The sequence below is a fragment of the Mus pahari genome, chromosome 13, assembly GCF_900095145.1.
Source record: "Mus pahari chromosome 13, PAHARI_EIJ_v1.1, whole genome shotgun sequence".
NCBI classification, from domain to species: Eukaryota; Metazoa; Chordata; class Mammalia; order Rodentia; family Muridae; genus Mus; species Mus pahari.
In genome coordinates this window covers 27,268,256-27,288,755 of record NC_034602.1, presented here as the reverse complement: position 1 = coordinate 27,288,755, position 20,500 = coordinate 27,268,256, and the positions used below count along the sequence as shown (strand labels likewise).

The 20,500-nt window shown below is 39.4% G+C and overlaps 1 protein-coding gene across 3 annotated transcripts in view; it reads right to left on the bottom strand.

Moving 5' to 3' along the window:
* Positions 1 to 20,500, bottom strand: part of Nsd2 (nuclear receptor binding SET domain protein 2) — a 76,956-nt gene that overhangs the window by 41,899 nt on the left and 14,557 nt on the right. For all 3 annotated transcript variants that reach the window (XM_029545185.1, XM_021210236.2, XM_021210232.2), the window contains 4 exons: positions 13,238 to 13,863; positions 10,693 to 10,855; positions 2,192 to 2,358; positions 1,246 to 1,728 (listed from right to left, as the gene is read on the bottom strand). In XM_029545185.1, coding sequence (XP_029401045.1) covers positions 1,246 to 1,728; positions 2,192 to 2,358; positions 10,693 to 10,855; positions 13,238 to 13,834 — 1,410 coding nt within the window. In that variant the 5' untranslated portion in view covers positions 13,835 to 13,863. The remainder of the gene's footprint in view (positions 1 to 1,245; positions 1,729 to 2,191; positions 2,359 to 10,692; positions 10,856 to 13,237; positions 13,864 to 20,500) is intronic.

Genomic DNA, 20,500 nt, shown 5'->3' with positions numbered 1-20,500 from the left:
TAAGATTGGTGTGCATATGGTTTATGTGGAGATTTCCAGACCCCAACAGTTCTCTCCTTTTACCAAGTGTATCCCAGGGATCAAACTTGGTTCATCAGTTGGTGAAAATGCTTTAACACATCAAGTCATCTCACTAGTCCAGATGGTATCTCTCTCTCTCTCTTCCCCCTCTCTCTCTGTTTTTGGAGGGGGGGTTAAATGCCTATAGATAATATTTAGACAAGAGATATTTTTTCTTTTATTTTTAAATTAATTTTAAATTAGGTTTCCAGACTGGATGTATAGTCCTGACTGTCCTGGAACCCACTCTGTAGACTAGGCTGGCCTTGAACTCAAAAGACCCATGAACCTCTGGCTTCCAAGTGCTAAGATTAAAGGTATGTATTGCTACCATCCAATTTTCTCTTTATTTTTTAAATATATATTTATTTTTATTTGTATGAGTATTTGCCTGCATACATGTATGTGTAGCACATATGTGCTTGGTACCAAAAGAGGATATTGGATCCCCAGGAACTGGAGTTATTAGTTGTGAGTCACCATGTGGGTGCTGGGGTATGAATCCAGGGTCTCTAGAAGAGAAGTAAGTACTCTTAACTACTAAGCCATCTATCTCTCTAGCCAAAAGATACTACTAATTACCGGTGAATTTAATATGTATTTGAAATTCTGAACAAAAAAAATTCCATGAAAGTAAAATTAAAAGAGACATTATAATAGAGATGGCTTCATGACCCACACTATAAAGAGCCTTGGTTCCTTACAAAGGAAATGAGACACAGGCACCATTGACATATTTTATGGGAAAAAATAAAAGTACTTAAATACTTTACTCATTTATATATCAGTATACTCTTAAGTATTATAGAAATAAATCTTCAACATACTCAGTGCTAACACTACCATCTTTATAAGTGAGTCCCATACTGAACACTTCAAAACAGTTTGTTAAGAGAAAATGCTCACCAAGAGCTGAATACCAAGGACTAGGCCCAGCTTCCAGCAAAGGGAGGCCCAGTGAAATTCATTTCCCACTTCCCACAGTTGCAACTTTTTATCCACTTTGAAGGAACATGGTGGCAACCAAGCCGCAAATGGCTGTGTTCCAATAGTAACTGTTACATCTAAAAACTAGACTGTGCTTAACCAGTATACTAAGAAACAGGGGATTCTACAGAGGGATGTTCATCAAATTTGAAAATCCTGTGGCCTGACAAACGACTTAGAACCCATCAGAATACTTACCTCATCTCTGTGTTTTTGACAAAAGACTAAAAACTGTGCTGCTGAGTCTCCCTTCCTGCTCCGAGGAGCAGAGCCTGTGGACTTTTTCCTCCCGGCAGGAGAGCCCACTCCTCGCTTAGGTTCAGCCTCTGCCATCTTTGGAGGTGTACTCTTTTCTGTGCCAGGGTCACCTTCTTGGTTCTCAGCAGAACTAGACCTTTTGGCTCTTCGCCTTCTCTTCATGGGAATATCCTCTTCTCTCACAGACCCAGGGTCTACAGCAGCCTCTTCACTGGCCCCTGAAGAGTCCACCATTTTTCCCAAAGGTTCTGTAACAATGCCAGCCTCCTTAGCTACTTGAGGGTTGAGGTGCAGTTGGTCCCCCACATAAAGGAAGGTAAATTTGGCTTTCCTCTCCTCTATTGACATGCTGGCAGCTTCCTCAGCTTGGACAATGCCCATTTCCCACTGGGCTCTCAATCTCCCCGAAATAGGTTTCAACAACTGGAAAAAAAATTAAATTTTATTGCATAATATAAAAGATGACTCAATTAAAAACACTTTCACAGTATTATAAGGAAAACCTATAAAAAACCCAACTAAAATTTTAGATATAACTCGGCTGACAACTATTGTTCCTTTAAACTAGCAATCAACTCTAATAGCTTTAAGTAATAGTTTCTATCTCTAAAAGGAAATAAAATCAGAAAATAAATTATTCCTGTGAGTCATCAAATGAGTAAAAGGAAAATCACACACTTGAGTAAAAATAAATGACAAATGTAGGCTGGGCATGTTGGCTCACATTTTTAATTCCAGGGCTAGCGAGGCAGAGGCAGGTGGATCTCAATGCATTCAAGACCAGCCAGTGTTACATAAGATTCTATCTTTTTTAAAAAAGGCAAATGACCAACATAAGAAATCACTTAAAGCAACTATAAGGTCACACTAAAGGAGTGTCTATCACCTTGATTTTCTCAGCTTTCGTGGGTGCCTGCTTGGCACTTTCTTGGCATAATTTTTCAAATTGTTCTTCTCCTTCAAAAGCAACAAGGCTCTTCTCAAATATCCAAGCTCTTTCTGGGGCATCACCAAAGAATTGTACATGATATTGGCGTGCACTTTTTTTCTGACCTAATTTTGAAAATAAAAGACATGAACATTAGAATTAGAACTTGGGATAAAACTGGGCAAATCTACTACTGCTTTGAAATTATTTTACTTAGTGTTGTTTGTGCTTATTAATCTCAACATGAATTCTACCTTTTTATCCTCAATACACTCCATGTACAAAAAGAAAACCCACTCATCAGAGATACAGAGAAGGTACAAAAGGAGACAAGCGGGGGGGGGGGGGAAGACACTAAATAAAAAACACTTCCTCTTCCCTCTTTCAGTATCTTCTTAGAGATTTTAGACAGGTCAAGACTTCAGCAGAAGGACACTTCCACCAATGCCAACAGCATCAGTGAAAGAGCAGTACTGGGCTGGACTCAGTAACGCATCCCATTATTGACTTGGCCAACCACTTCCAGGGGATCTGATGCCCTCTTCTGGCTACCATGGGCTCAGTACTTAAGTAAGAGCATTCAACCTCAAAGCGTCCCTAAGACCACAACAAACCCCTCAGATTTTCCTTACTGTCACTCTTAGTTGCAGGAAGAAGCAACATCTCTCAATGTAGCCAGAGAAATGAGCAAAGAGACTACTGACCCCTGAAACTTCAGATTTTGCTGAGAGTGAAGGAGAGATAGAAACAGGTAAGCCAGTCAAAAGGTCAGATTTCAGGACCAAGAGGAAAAGAGACCTTTAGCCTTTATCCTAAAAGAAATAAAACTTTCTGGATAGCTAGAACACCAAAAAGAAAAACCTCTTCATTGCATCTTTAAAGGTGCCACCAGTAAACTGACTGATGTTGAGTCCTATCCTTTAAAGCAAAGGTGGTCAGGTACCAAAAGTTTTATGTTTGTGGCTTTAATAGCTCTGAATACTATGCTCACACATAAAGCTAACACAAGGACCCAGGACCCAAGACCAGGAAGCTTCCCACAAAAATCAATCAAAAAATAGTGTTCTAGACAGGCTGTCAGGGTAACAAACTTAAAAGTGCAAAGTAAAGACACTGAGCAGAGAAATATCCTGTTTGCTAGGAAAAAGACAGGTATTAATTTTTTTTCTTATTTTTTAGTTATTTTGATATTTTTATTTTATTTTATTTTGAGACAGTGTTTCTGTGTGTCGCCCTGGCTGTTCTGGAACTGCTTTGTAAACCAGGCTAGCTTAAACTCAGAGATCCATCTACCTTTGCTTTGAGAATACTAGGATTAAAGGAGTATGCCACCAATTCCTGCAGAGTTTTATTTTAATTATGTAATGTATGTAATTATTTTGCCTGCACATATGTCTGGATTCAGTTCCCATCACTCACATGGCAGTTCACAACCACCAGTTTCAAGGAATCCAATGCCCTCTTCTGGCCTCCACAGGCACTGGACACACAGAGCACCTGAACACATTCAGACATTCATACATACAAAATAAATAAATAAAAATAAATAAATAAATGTATGTACATGCACACACATACATACATGCACATACACATATGATGAATGAATGAATGAATGAAATGTAAGGCCAGAGAGATGGTTCAGTGATCGAGAGTGCTTGCTGTTCTTGCAGAGGTCTCATCTGATCAGTCCACAGAACACACATAGTAACTGATAACTGTCCATAACTCTAGATTCAAGGGATGGAGTGCCTCTTTTGGTCTTCTTTATCACTAGATGAACATACATATGCATAGACAAACACTCATATAAAATAACAATAACTTTTTCTTTCTTTCTTTTTTTTTTTTTTTTTTTTTTTGGATTTTTGAGACAGAGTTTCTCTGTATAGCTCTGGCTGTCCTGGAACTCACTTTGTAGACCAGGCTGGCCTCGAACTCAGAAANCTGGAACTCACTTTGTAGACCAGGCTGGCCTCGAACTCAGAAATCCGCCTGCCTCTGCCTCCCAAGTGCTGGGATTAAAGGCGTGCGCCACCACGCACGGCTCATTAACTCTTTTTCTAAAGGTGTAGTAGTGGCTAGGAAATAGCTCAGTGGTTGAGAGCACTTTTTGTTCTTAAAAAGGACTAAGTTCACTTATCAGGACCCTCATCTGGTAACTGACCAGTGCCTGTAACTCCAGTTGGAAGTTTAGAGCACACACACACACAGCACATAATTGTACAGACATACACACATAAACAAAAATAAATCTTTGAAAAAAAAAGATTTAAGATAAGAAATCTAGAAAAAATATTAGTATGAGCAGTATTTACTTCTGTAGAGACCTGCAGCATCAATCTAAGAGGTTCCATACCCAGAGAACAGACTTTGCAGAGACGAACAGAGAAAAGAATTTACTCAGGCAAGCCTGGTGCTGCTCTTAGCGGGCAGAGACAGGCCGTTCTCTGTTAGTTTGATACCAAATCTGGTCTATACCGTGAGTTCTGTCAGCCAGAGCTACATGAGACACATTGTCTCAAAAACAAACAGAAATCTGTATCTTAATAAATCAGGTATTGACACAAAACATACCTATAACTGTACATATATATATACATATATACATATATTATGTACATACACAAAGTCGACAGAAAATATCTTAAGTAGTAAGTAAAACAACAGCAAATGAAACTAGACAAAAATACTTAGACTTAAAAGCAATTACCTCTCAGTTGGAGAGAGGGAAGGCAGGAATTAACTTTTCACTGTCAATTTTTCATTAGCTTTTTAAGACTACTTTTTAATCTCTTGTTGATGGTGTTTTATTTTGTTTTGAAACAAGGTCAAACTATGTAGAACTGGTTGGCCTTGAACTCATAGAGATTCATTTGTCTCTGCTTCCCAGTTCTGGAATTAAAGGAGTATGCCATCACATTCAGGTACCTTTTTGGTTTTTGTTGATACATATATACACAAACATATGCATGTGTGTGTTTTACAGTGCTAGGAATCAAATCCAGAGTCTTAAACATATTAGGCAAATATTTATCACTCAGTACAATTTGATTTGTTTAGAAATATGAAAGCTTGAAAATACCTCAAGATTCAAGAACAGTGATACAGCTACTGTTAAAATGTCTACACTCTCTAAGACTGAGCCCAGAGCTCAGAGACACACCACTTCCTGGGAGCGTGATATGTCAGGGTTGGGAGGCAGCTGCATCCAACTGTCATCTCATCCAAACCCCTACTGTGGAGATGTTGCTCAGAGCCTCAAGTCTATACAGAGACACTGAGGAAGCAATTCTTTGAAGCAACATGGGCCACCTGCAGAGAATGCTGACATCCTCCACAAAGGAGAGCAACAGAGCGGCCAGAGAGATGGCTGAAACCACTGGCCCCCTTGCAGAGGACCTGGGTTTAGCTTCCAGCACCCACACATGGCGGCTCACAACTGCCTGTAACACTAGTTCCAGAGGATCTGAAGCTCTCTTCTGGCCTCTGCAGGCACCAGGCATGCATACATATATAGATAAAACACTCAAACACATAAAATAAAGACAAAATAAATCTTACAAAAAAAAATATCTATGCTCCTATAAATAAACCTTTATGAACTCATAGAGATCATCTGTGTCTGCTTCTTATAACCTATCCTCTTATAAGCAATGGTAATTTAATTAATTGGTCTTGCTTTCCTCAAAAAACAAAAGACATTAAATCAGGAGGACCAGATGGGAAGAAGGGGTAAGATGGAGACAAAAGAAAGTATTGGGGAGTGAATGTCATCAAAATATATACTCATGTATAAAAATGTCATAATGAAGCCCATTGTGTGTAATAGTTACTTTTAAGCTAACAAACTTTTTAAAAGAACAAAAGGACTATCAGGCAGTTTGGGTTTGCCAACACTTTAACTTTAGAATGAAAATTAGCATAGATATGTATCATAGTTTCATAATGAAGAAACTATTTATGAAGATTTATTTGAAGATTTGTCTATTTTGTATATATGAGTACAGTCACTCTCTTCAGACACACCAGAAGAGGGTATCATATCTCATTACAGATGGTTGTGAGCCACCATGTAGTTTCTGGGAATTGAACTCAGGACCTCTGGAAGAACAGTCAGTGCCTTTAATTGCTGGGGAGTGCCATCTCCTCAACCCTGAAAATCTTTTATAGTATATAAAATTACATTTTTTGTTGTTGTTGTTTGTTTTTTCAAGAAAGGGTTTCTTTATGTAGCCTTAGCTGCCTTGAACTAGCTCTGTATACTAAGCTGGCCTCAAACCAAGAGATCTGCCTATCTCTGTCTTCCAAGGGCTAAATTTAAAGTATCTGAATTAATATTGATTTAAATGTTTTAAAATAGTTACTGTCAGGGTGGAGAGATGGCTCAACAGCTAAGAGCACCTGCTGTTCTTCCAGAGGGTCCAAGTTCTATCCCCAGCACTTATACACTGTGACTTATAACCCCCAGTAACTCCAACTCAGGGGGACCTGATTTCCATGGGAAACTGCACTCACATACACATAAAAAAGTTTGCTTTTTTGTTTTTGTTTAAAGGAAGAAAAAACTTAATGCCCAGCAAGTGTGATAAACAACCTTAACCTCAGTATTCAGGAGGCAGATTCAGGTGGACCTCTGCAAGTCTGAGGTCAGTTTGGTCAACAGGGAGAAATCCAGACCAGGAGAGATGCAGACTAGTCAGGGCTATAGTGAAACCTTGTCTCAAAAAATAAAAACAGTTAATGACAGAAAAGATAATCCTGATACATGTGTTGACAAAACAGATTACTATACTCTGGCCCAAAGTTTATAAAATAATGTTTCTTTTTTTAAGATTTATTTATGAATTTTATGTGTTTGGGTGCTTTGTCTACATACATACATACCAGAAGGCATCAGATCCCTAGAAACTACAGTTAAGACTGTATAGTTATATACAATTATATATAGTTAGCCATGTAGATGCCAGGAACTAAACTGAGGACCTCTGGAAGAACAAGTGCTCTTAACTGCTGAGCCATCTCTTGAGCTCCTACTTTTCTTGAGACAAGGTTTCACTATGTAGCCTCAGCCAGCCTGAAGCTTGCTATGCAGACCAGGCTGGTCTCAACTCACAGAGATCTGTCTCTGCCTTCTTGATGCTGTGACTAAAGGTGTGTGTCACCCTGCCCAAGTACTTTTTCTTTTAGACAGGAGCTCACTATGTAGCTTAGGCTGAACTCAACTTGCAATCCGTTTTTATATAACACCTCCTCAGTACTAGGATTACAGGCATAAACCACCACACTGGGCTTGAATATAATATTTCTGAAGTTCTTTCCTACTTAAAAATTTGTCAGCCGAAGTCTAGAAAAAAAGCTCAACATTTAAGAACACCTGAGTGCTCTTCCAGAGGTCCTGAGTTCAATTCCCAGTAACCACACAGTAGCTCATAACAATCTATAATGGGATCTGAATCCCTCTTCTGGTGTGCATGAAAACAGAGCACTCATACATAAAATTCATGAGTAAATCTTTTTAAATTGCCAATATAACTTAATTTTCTTTCTTCCTTCTCCTTTCTTTTCTTTTCTTCTTGAGATAGTCTCTACATAGCCCTGGCTGTCCTAGAACTCCCTAATGTAGATCAAGACCAGGCTGGCCTCAAACTCACAGAGATCTGCCTGCCTCTCCTGGAGGCACCACCACATGCCCAGGTTTCTTTTTTCTTTTATGAGGATATTTAACCTGTAAGAATTTTATTTGGAAAGTGACAAGATCACTCAGCAGTTAAGAATGCTTACTGTTCTTCCAGAGAACATGAATTCAATTCCCAGGACCCACATGGTGGCTTACAATTACCTGTAAGAGGATCTCAAGCCTCTGGCCTCCTAAGATACTACACTTTTGTGCACATAGACAGACAGACAGACATACAGACAGACAGACATGCACACACGCATGCACAGGCATACACATATATTGAAGATAATAAAAGTAGCTGGGTGGTGGTAGTCTATGTACTTGGAAGGCGGAAGCAGGAGGATCTAGTAAGTTTGAGATCCTCCTGGCCCTTTGAGCTAGAGAGAGGTTTGCCCAGAGGCTCTCTAGATTCTGTGGCGCCTACTGAGTTTACAGTAGCCATTTACAATACAGAGTTGAGATCTCAGAAGACTACCTCAGAGCTAAGTCTGGAAAGAAGAAAAACCTTAAATCCAAGCAATGCCAGTTATGTATAGAAACAAGACTAAGGCACAGAGAAAGTCCCATGGACAAAAGACCACAGAGCTCCAGAGACAAAGGATAGGCATCAGCATGCTTAAAGACACCAAAGCCCCAAACTAGGTCAAGTGGCAGCTGGCAGAAAGATACAAGTAAAAGATGGCAGATATGCTATCTCAGGAGAGAAAAAATACATAAAATTTTTACATTCATTTATATATTCTCTGTGTGTGCTTATGTGCATGCATGTGCAGTTTTTTCTAGCCACCATTTGGAAACCAAACATCAAACTCAGGTCATCAGGATTGATAGCAAGTACCTTTTTACCCACTGAACCTTATTGCCATCCCATGGTAAGAAATTTTAACACAACTGTATATAAATAGACTAAAGATTTCATATACTATACTATTCAAATGATGCAAAAGTCAGAAGAGTCACTATTTTGAAAAAGAAGTGTCAGCTCAAAACAACCCCACACATGGCTGCTCCAAGGCTTTATGATGTTCATTCTCCCTCAAAAGAATATACATTTCTAATCTGAAAACCTTCAAGTACATCCCAGGGTTCCCAGTGCCCCTTGGGAAGGACTCCCTTCATTGTGGAAAAATTAGAATATCAAAAGTCCTACAAGGAGTCAAAGACAAAACCAAACCACAGGTTCCTCTCCAGCTGCCAGCCTCATAGACTATTAAGTATATCTCATTACACAGCAAAACACTACACCCTTAGGACAGAGGCCAAGGCAAGACAGGCATGACACTCAGGTTCTCCTTATCCACATCCCTTCCAGTCCAAACTTGCTAGCACATAGGGCCCTGTCAAACCCTCCAACTACCTGCACACAGTCAGCCAACAAACCTATGTGTGGCATGTAGGTGGCAATACAATGACCCAGAATGGAGCAGGCACCACTCCTGTCAGACTTCAAAACTATGGCCAAAGACCAGGTGTCACCTGCTTCAGTACAGAACAAAGGACCATACAAGACTGAGTGGTCAGCAGCAGTTCTGGGCCAGAATACCAACCTTGGACCATCATAGCCGTGGTTATCCACATTTCTGAGGGGTACACATGTCAAGAGCATAAACTTGTCCAGACTAACTCTATGTAACACACCTTACCTTCTTTAAATCAAATTCAAACTTTACTCTAAACTAACTTTCCAAAGCCAAGCATAGTAGCATACATCCCAGCACTAGGGCCTGAAGCAGAAGGATCATGAGTTTTATAAGGCCAACCTGAACTACAAGTCTCAATAAACACACACACACACACACACACACACACACGCACGCGCACGCGCACACATACACACACACACACACACACACACACACACACATGATCCTTTGTTACTTTTCCTCCCAAATCACTTTCTGTAGGTTTTTCTTATATAATTAATATACTTATTAAATTCTCTCTAATTTTTAATAACTATTTGCTTTGTATCAATAATACATTTTAAATGTTCAAGTTTTCTAAATCATATTATCATTTTCTAATTTTCTCCCTGCTTCCTAAGCATAATGAAATAAATGGAGATTCTTTATAATTCAAAGTTAATATTTAATATTTAAGTAATAATTCTTGTCATAAAACTTGAGGCTAATACAAGGTAAAGAGTGTTTCCCCAGCTAGAGAGATGGCTCAGTGGTTTAGAGCACTTGTTCTTGCAGAGGACCCAGGTTCTAAGCACCCACTAGTAGCTCACAACCATATATAACTCCAGTTTAAAAGGATACAATTCCGCCTCTTCTGACCTCCACAAGCACTAGGTATGCATGTGGTTGATGTACATGCATGCAGGAAAAACACACATAAAACATAAATAAATCTAAAAAAACTATTCTTCTTTTTTTGTTTTTTTGTTTGTTTGTTTTTCGAGACAGGGTTTCTCTGTATAGCTCTGGCTGTCCTGGAACTCACTTTGTAGACCAGGCTGGCCTCAAACTCAGAAATCCGCCTGCCTCTGCCTCCCGAGTGCTGGAATTAAAGGCATGCACCACCACGCCCAGTTCTAAAAAACTATTCTTAAAAGTTATTCACCTGTTAGTACCAGCCCAATCAGATAAACCCTATATTTAGGAAATGGATATGTCATATCTGAACAAATAACACACCTTAAGCAAAGCTGTAAAAGTAGCTAATAAGACCACTTAGCAAAGCATGGGAAAGAAACAAACAAATTAGAAAGGTTTGGTGCAGAAGAGGAAGATGGAAAAAAAAAAAAAAAAAAAGAGTCCAAATTTAGTACCTTTAAGTTTGGTATGATTGTGAAGGAGTGGGTCAGCAGAAACCATGCAAGGCCACCAAGGGTAACCTGAAACTTTGGACCACACCAAATCACCAACGTTGTATTTTAACAAGAGGTCTCTGTCTCGGCCAGTATTTGGACAGGACTCCTTCTTTACTGGAATCTATAAGTGAACAACAAAAGATAAATATTAACATTCAATAATTACCCTTAAATTCAATCTTCTATCTATAAAAGAACAAGTATTAATCAGAATTTTAAAATAAAAAGTCTAAGGGTTCAAAACATAGAAGAGGACTGGGGTATAATTCACTGGAAGAACACTTGTCTTCATGTTTAAGGGCCTGATCTTCAGAGAATGCTTCCCTTACGTATTTTAGATTTCACCTTCAATATCAATCACTTCTCACAATTGCTTCTCTCATTCTCACCTAAAGCATTATCATAAGATCTGACAAATAACAAGTTCTCAATATTACTAAGTTGGTGCTTTATTCATAGAACCCTCAAAACATCTTGCCCCTTACCCTGGCCACATACATTATCTGATAGTTTATCTTTGAGAACATACACCTCAATCAATATATTGACCTCCTATAGGCTGAATCAGGGGCCCTAGCCCTACCATTAGTGTAGAGACAAGTGTTTGCACCTATGTGTGAGCATGTGCTGTAAGTGCTCAAAGCTCTCTTAAGCTCAGTTTCTCCATCTCTGCAACATGAGCAAATTGAACATCCTCTCTTAGGGCAATTCCTTTTCTTGTTGCATAATTACCCACAAATCTCATTGGCTGTTACAGATTTGTAAGCACAGCAGTATAGACTACTCGAGATTCATATAATATATTCAAGAGATGTTAGCTCAAATGGCTGCACAGCATTTCAGTATTACTTCACTGTGTTAGGTAGAGAGCAATTTTAATCAAATCAAGTGGCAAATGGTAGTGTAGCGGTAGATCTGCGGCTACACTACCAAATACATACCGTACGCCTAGATTGAGTATATCTACAGCTGCACTACCACTAGATTGGGCATATCTACTGCTATACTAACGAGGAAGAAGCAGCCAGTCTGTGATAATCATGCTCAGGCTTCTTCAAAAAACTATGAAAGCATTAAGGTTCACTACATCTATAGACATGCCCACAAACCTCTAAATCAGCCCAGGTTATCATACTGATCTTTTAAAATATTTACCTTTGGGCAGTCATGGTGGTGCAAACTTTTAATCCCAAATCCTAGCATTTATGAAGCAGAGACAGGTAGATATCTATGAGTTCCTAGTCAGGGCCACATAGTGAAACCATACCCCACTCCCCATCAAAAAAGGAAAAACAAAGATTTACCTTTCGAATTCCATTAGCAAGAATGAAACAGCGCCTCAAAACCACTACTTTAAACCCTAAAAATACTTCATGGTTTTAAGGATTTCAAGGAAATTCCAACTGTTCTTTGTCTGTGGTAATTCTAAACAAAATTTCACAACTACAATAATAAACTAAATACTCCAACTTCCACAATGCCAACAATCCTTTTGAATTTCAACTTACCTGTCTTGAGTTTTCTCAGTAAACTTCCGGCTGCAGCTAAAGGTCATAACACCTAGTACTCTCGAGGTCTCAGACTGAACCAGCAGGGGTCTGCTTGGCGCCCTATTTCTTTCCAGCAAGAGCAAGGTCACTTAGATCGCTTATAGATCGTTTTATGTGATCTATACTCACTCAAATGTAAGGACATCCTGCATCTCACTTTTATGACACTGGTGACATAAACTATCTAACAAAATGATAACCTAAAGTGAGGGCTTTTCCTTCTCAGCCTTTGATGAATGAATCAGCACACGCCTGCTTATATACAAAGTGCTACGTTTACACTAAAACCCAAAAACAGGAAAGTGTGTGACATAGTCTGACTGTCCAGGAGGCTAAAAAGACCACTGAGTAGACAGTGGCACGTGGAAAAAGCATGACAGCAGCACTTCTCCATAGCATAGCTCTGCTCCATTATTCACTAGATGGCACAGACTTTGTAAGTTTAATGTCTCTCCACTGAGCAGTTAGCCTAAAAATACCTGAGAGATGGAACCCATAAAAACAGTAGACCTAATAAGGTCATGAAAACTGACAGACCTACATTCAGAAATTATTATTCTTGTTTTCAGACAGTCTTATTGGCAACCCTGACTGGCTTTGTACTCAGAGGTCTGCCTACCTCTGTCTCTTGAGTGCTGGGATCAAAGGTGTGAACCACCATACCTAGCCTTCTTAGCCACTTTAATCCTGAATGGTTAACCTCACTAGGCTTCTCAAGTGGCACAACTTGTGGCTGTGGAACCTAATGTCCAGATATTTGGAAGCCCGACAATCAACTAGGAGCCGAGCCTCAATCAGTATCACCTGCACAGGACCAAGGCAAGATGGCAACTGCCACCATCAGGGTTTTTTCCCATCCCTTCCACCTACTGTCAAACATTTTAAGGTATTCTACATAGGTCTCATGCACAACATTAACTGTCATATAACCCAACGGAATCCTTCACAAATACCTTTTTATCTGCAGGACTTGAGATCTTGGACACTAAAGCTGCTTCCACAAGGCCCTGCTCCAGTAAAGAGTCATATTTTATGCTCCTCTTCCTGTTCCTCCTAGTCTTATTATCAGATTTTTGTTCATTTTCTTCTGACTGAGACACATCAGCAGCACCGTCACCACAAATTGAAGATTCAAAGAGAGGTTTCCCATTCATGTATGTTTTGGTGATTTTCAGTTTAATTTCTGGAGAACCATTTTTGATAGGAGTAGTATTGGGTGGTGTCCCAATTCCTTTTACTTCCTGGGCCTCAAAACACAATTTAGTATCATGAGCACCAGGTTCTCCATTAAAAACACAAGAAGTAAGATCTTTCAACTTCTCTGCTGGAAGAAAGGGGAGCGCATCATGGCCATTAAATTTCTGCATGACCCCCTCCTGTAAGCTGTTAGAAAGTTGAGCTTTGCTGAGGAATACAGAACATTCGTGATTCACTTCACAGTTCTGAGTCTTTCCATTTGCACTGCCAAGGATTTCTGGTGCCTGCTTCATCTTCATGCACTTTACAACTTTCTGAACAGAAAGAGGACTTTTTCTGATGCTCAATTCCATCCAGCCTAGATGCTTTGGTTCTTAGAACTCTACAGCATTAAAAAAATAAAAATAAAAAATAAATAAAAGGAAGAAAAAAAGCAACATATTACATTTTATTCCTAATATAGGTATGTCAGTATCTCTAGTTCTGTAGATGTCGAGTTTTATTCAGTGTTGTCTTGAGACAATTTACAATGTTTATATTCAGTGTTGTCTTGAGACAATTTACAATGTTTTATACAATAATTTAGTCTGTAGAAAGTAATTTTTATATCACAAAATAATACAGCTGAAAAGACAAGGAATCATTTGTAAAAGGGAAAATAGTCAGGACAGGTATACCAACAACAAGCAACACGGCAGGATGCCTGACTTAAGAGTTTAACTTGTGGGCTCAGCAGCGGCTCAGTGGTAAGAACACTTACCGTGTTTTTGCAGAGGACCCAGATTCAGTTCCCTGCAACTACATGGTGACTTACAACCACCTGCAACTCAAGTTGCAAGAGTCTAACACTCCCCCATCTGGCCTCCACAGACACTAGGCACACTTGTGGTATATAAATACATAGGCAAAATACCCATACACATTTTTAAAAATTAAAGTAATTAAAAATTATGACAGAGAAGCAGTTATTAAAAAGTCTATATGCTGCCATACCAAAATAGGGTAGGAAGTCACTTATCTGGGGCATTTCTGGGCCACAGAGTAAATTCAAAACACTCCCAGCTAACTTAGTGACACTCTAACGCAAAGAAAAAAGTACAGTGAGTTAGGAATGTGTTCAGTAGCAGGGTGATTGCATATATGCACCAGCCCTGGTTAAATCCCAAGTATTAGGAGAAATGAAAGGGAGTGGGAAATCTGTAAGAAATACTGTCTAAAGGAAAGATGTCAATGGGTAGTCTTTTTTAAATATATGATTTGTGTGTGTGTGTGTGTGTGTGTGTGTGTGTGTGTGCGCGCGCGCGCAGGCGCATGCATGCATGCGCAACGCAGGAGTGTCCAACACCCATGAAGATCAGAGGAGATCACTGGATCTCACAGAATTGGAATTAAGTATCATTGTGAATGTTAAATCACAACCAAGGTACTCTGCAAGAGGAGCAAGTGTTCTTAACCACTGAGCAATCTCTCCAATCCCTTAATAGACTGTCTTAATGGCACACTGGAAGCCAGCTGTGGTAGTGTATGCCTTTAGTCCCAAGTACTTAGGAGTCAGAGGCAGGATGATCTCTCTGAGTTCAAGGCCAGCCTGGTCTACAGATATTCTCATTTTTTTATACTTTATTATATTATTCATGTATATGTCGTGTGTGTGTGTGTGTGTGTGTGTGTGTGTTGTGTTGTGTATTTGCAGAGGTCAAAAGGTGTCATATCCCCTGGAACTCAAACAAACTCAGGTACTTTGGAAGAACAGTGCTCACCCTAACCACTGAGCAATCTCTCCAGTCTATGGAGTTTCAAGGTCAGTCTGAACTACAAAGAGAAACCCTCTCTCAAAAACAAATTTAAGGCACATTTGAGAAGAGTCAAAAAAATTAAAACTAGATTTAAAACATTCCAACTTTAAAAACAGGAGAAAAAAATCAGAAAATCAGAAGTGAGAATATAGTTTCACCATGCTGAGGAACAAAATAAAGTCTGTATTCCCACCCAGAAAGTAAAGAAAGAATGAAGAGGGAAAAAAAAAAAAACAAACTTGGGGGGGGGGGGGTTGTGGTTTCCCAATTTAGTGAAACAAACTGTCAGCTTAGAAAATCCCAAGCATGACAAAAATACAAGGAACTCATACCAAAGCACATAATTCAAACTGCTTTTAAAAAAAAAAAAAAAAGAAAGAAAAGAAAAGAAAAAAATCTAAAAATAAATACCTAAGTAAAAAAATGTCACTTATCAGACTCAAGTCCCGGCTACATTAAGTTCAAGCCTAAGTTACACAAAGAGTGCCTTTCAAAAAATAAGAGCTTAGGCTGGAGAGATGGCTCAAGTAGGTATGAGTATTTACCAGGAGCTAGAGATAGCTCAGCTGTTAAGAGCACTAGCTACTCTTCCAGAGGACCCAGGTTCAATTGCCAGCAGCCACATGGAGGCTCACAATCTTGTTACCCCAGTCCTAGAGTACCTAACATCTCCACTAAGCTTCTTAGGTACCAGGCATGCACGTTACATAGACATACATGCAAATAAAACATAGTTTTTATTTGTTTTGTTTTGTTTTGTTTTTTTGAGACAGAGTTTCTCTGTGTAGCCCTGACTACCCTGAAACTCTCTCTCTGTAGACCAGGTTGAACTCAAACTCAAAGGGCTTGCTTGACTCTGCCTCCTGATTAATCTCGGCAGGGCTCTGCTGGGATTAAAAGCATGTAACAGCACCACCTGGCAATTTTAGTTTTTAATTTAAAAAAAAAGAAAAAAGAAAAAAGAAAAGAAACAAAGACCAGATTTAGTGTATTGAAAGAAAAACAAACTGTCAACTTTTCATATAGAAAAAATATCCTCCAAGAATAACAGCCAAATACACTGAGAAATACAAACTAAAAGCTGTTACCAGCAGACATGGAAGAAATGCTTTAAAGGGAGCCAGGTAGGCTGGAGAAATAGCTCGGCCAGTAATAGCACTTCACAACTTGTCCTCTGACCTTGCCATAGACCTATAGATACATCTAAAATACATAAACAAGGACAATAGTTGACAGCAAGGGATAGTAACAGTAGTACAGGCCTTTAATCCTGATCCTAGCACTTAGAAGGTGGAAACAGGCAGATTTATATAACTTCAATGTCAGCCTGGTCTACATACTAAGTTCCAGCTAGGTCTACACAATGAGATTCTGACAAAAATAATTCATTAAAAGTAAAACAATGAGCTGGTGAGATGGCTCAGTAGGTAAGAGCACCCGACTGCTCTTCAGAAGGTCCAGAGATCAAATCCCAGCAACCACATGATGGCTCACAACCATCCGTAACAAGATCTGATGCCCTCTTCTGGAGTGTCTGAAGACAGCTACAGTGTACTTACATATAATAAATAAATAAATCTTTTAAAAAAAAAAAAGTAAAACAATATAAATATGCTTATACCCACAATCCCACCCTGCCCCCAATAGGAACTTCCTATTTAGCCATGGCCTTTAACTAACTATGTAGGCCATGCTGACTCTGAAGTCACAGAAATCCCACCTAGCTTTTTAAAATTTGGTTGTTTTGGTTTTTTACACTGCCAGGACTTCAAACATACTAGGTAAATAATGTTCTACCACTGAGCTACACCCCCAGGCCGATATGTACACATTAAAATAGTCAAAATGGCTATTTTTATACATACATCTCTATTGGAAGCAAACAAAGGAAGACTGCTTTCAAGGAGTTTAAATCTTAAAGAGAATTTTTCTTAGGAAGCCAAGAAAGAATGGGAGAAAAGCAATTTTCAAAGGGATGGCCAACAAAGGAAAATTGGCATTCAGGTTAAGAGCTTCCTATGCTCAAAGAAAATTAAACAAGACTCCAGATCAACACTGAAACTTCAAAGCATGGAAGATAAGAAAATCTTTATTACTAACAACCCAAAAGAATAAGTTAGGATGGAATTACTAAATTATTACTAAAGGCTCAGTGAAAGAACTCTTAGCTAGCATGTCCAAGACCCTATGTTCCACACATCTCTAAGATCAATTTTGAAAGGGGGAAAATGAATTGCTGGAGACTGTAAAACTCTGCAGATAAAAGTGATTAGCAATCAACAACAAAACAGGCCTACCTACCTATATTCAATCCCTGGAACCCATATAAAGGTGGAAGAGAGAATCCACAAAAATTGTCCTCTGACTAACATGTGGGGAAAAAAATAACTTCTTTACTAGAACTTTATGCCCAGCTAAAATATTATGCCCAAGCAAAGATGAAGGGAATATACCAAATGTGCAGTCAAAGGGAGCTTTACACACAGCCCTTTCACAAAATGCTAGGAGGAACTTTAACAAGATTATAAACCCAGAAAGAAAGATCAATCTCCAAAAGTAAGGAAAGCTGGTAATTCTAAAACACTTTTTACATTTTAAGATTTATTTTTATTTTTAATTACATATGCATGTGGGGGTGGGTCTGTACATATGTGAATGCAGGTGCCTGCAGAGATCAAAAAAGAGCAATGGATTCCCTGAAGCTTGAGTTACAGGAGTGTATAGGAACCCAAATGGTGATGTGAAAAACCAAACTCACATCCTCTGCTAACTGTTGAGCCACGTCTCCGATCCTCCAATCGGACCTTCAACCTTATACCTGGGTCCAAGTCCAAGCACCCATATGATGGCTCACGACCATTTGGAACTCCAGTTCCAGGGGATCCAGCAGCCTCTTCTGGCCTCAGTGGGCACCAGGCACACATGTAGAAAAATACTCATACACTTAAATGAAAACATTGAAAAGGGGTTTTAAGAAATGAGATGTTGCGCTAAAGAGATGGATCAGTGGGGTTAGGCTACTTATTACTCTTGCAGAGAACCAGGTTTCAATTTCCAAGATCCACATGGATAGTCACAACTGTCATTAACTCCAGTTCCCAGAAATCTGACATTGTTTGGCATTGTAGGGCATGTATTGTCTTTTAGGGAAATATGTCTCTTATGTAGAACCTGATTGTCTCAGAATTGATTATGTAGACCTGGCTGGTTCAAACTCACAGGAATTCTGCCTCTTCCTGCCAAGTGCAGGGGCTAAAGGGAATTCTACATACCTGACTTATAACAGGAGAGGGCCCAACACTTGGGAGGCAGAAGCTGACGGGTCTCAGAGTTCAAGGCTAGTCTGGTCTTACAGAGCAATTTCCAGGACAGCAAGAACTGCACAGAGACTGTTGAAAAACCAAACCAGAAAAAAAAAAAAAAAAAAAAAAAAACGAACAATAACAAAAATAATGGGAGGGGTACAGTTCTGGAGTTGGCTCAGTAACAACACATACTACTCTTGCAGAGGGTCTGAGTTCAGTTGCCAGCACCCACATCAGCCAGCTCACCACTTAGCAAAGACCCTAACACCTCCAGGTACAGACATACATATAATTTAAAATAATAAAAATAAAATTTTAAAAGGACTGAAGTACATGAATAAGCCTTGGGGGTACAGGGGGGCAGCCACAAAAGACTCTCTACTGACTGTCTGAGTGCATAGCATTCATGAACTCATAGCAGCTGTGGTTACCTGAACAAGGCCTAAACAAGACTGGGTAGGCCCTTCAACATTTCATCATGGGTGTTGGAGAAGATCATGAGGCTCCTCCTCTCCTAAGGGATTACTGTAAGTTAAAGGTTGTTGGGGAAGGTAAGTGTATCGTTTTCTTCCATGATATCTCGATGCTAGTACCCATAGTTACATACAGTGTGTCATACACACATACACCCAAAATGAAATTATGACAAGAACTCAGAAAGTTCTTCACAATTCAATTTTGTTCTGTCCTGTGCTCATCATTACTATGCTGGAGAACTAACAATCAAAAGAAGTACCAGAATTAGGGCAGCTCTGAGGAACTGGCCCCAGGATCACTGAAGATTGCAGAGAAGAGAAGCTGAGAGTGAATACCAAGAATTTAACAGCAAGCAACCAATGAGAGCAAGGCAATACTCATGGAAGACAAAGTCATCACAGAGCCAGGCTGCAGAAGCCAGCAGCTCACTCAAAACCTCCAGTGCAGGGAAAAGGACTTTGTATTTTTCTTTAATCCTATCTTCATCTCACAAGTGCTGAGATTACAGGCATGTGCCACCACTTACCTAGCTGAAGAACAGGAGAAAATTTTTGAGTCATTTTTAGAGAGAAACTCTTGTGTACTATGTACAAGCATCACATGTCAATAAAAAGCTGATGGTGTGTTAGCAAAAGGCAGGAAATAGAAGGCAGGTGTTCTAGTAGAGAGATAAGAACTCTAGGAGACAGTCAAGCTCAGGAAGAGTCACTCTGTTGAGATGGACGTATGAAACTGAGAAGAGGTAACATAGAATCATTTAAACAGGTTAAATAAGTTACAAACTAGTCGGGGAGCAGGCCTAGCAAAAGGCCATAGGCATTAATTCATTAATAATAAGCTTCTAAGTAGTGATTCTGGAACTGGGGTTCGGGTGGGAAAACTCATGCTTACAATCATTACTTACTATTTTAAAGAGGGTCTCTGTCGTTATTCTAACTTGTGAAACTTGTGAATTGCATCTTGAAGGCTCAATAGAAACAAAAGTTTTTTTGAGTAGGACCTTGTCCCTGGTTCTACATTTCTACCTCCAAATGAGTCTCAGAGGCTCCTTTGGCTGAGCATGAGGTGACAGTGGCTGCCTGAGGTGACAACTCAGTGAGTAAAGTGAGAAAAGTGGCCTGAATTGATCTCCAGTAGACACCTGCTTCTGCTTCTTCACTGAGCTAGCCCACTAACTCATAAAGATCCTTGAAAGAACACACACAGATCCCTGAGACATCAACAGCACAATGGTAATGGACAGATTTGGGGTTAGACTCACAAGATAGATACCAAACAAAAAGCACTAGTATTTATTTCAAATGAATTTTAAGTTGGGCATGGTGGCTCACTCCTATGATCCCAGCACTCAGGAGGTAAAGGCAGGGGATCTCTGTGAGTTTGAGGCCAGCCTGGATTACTTATTGAATTATAGAACAGCCAAGGCTATGTACTAAGACCC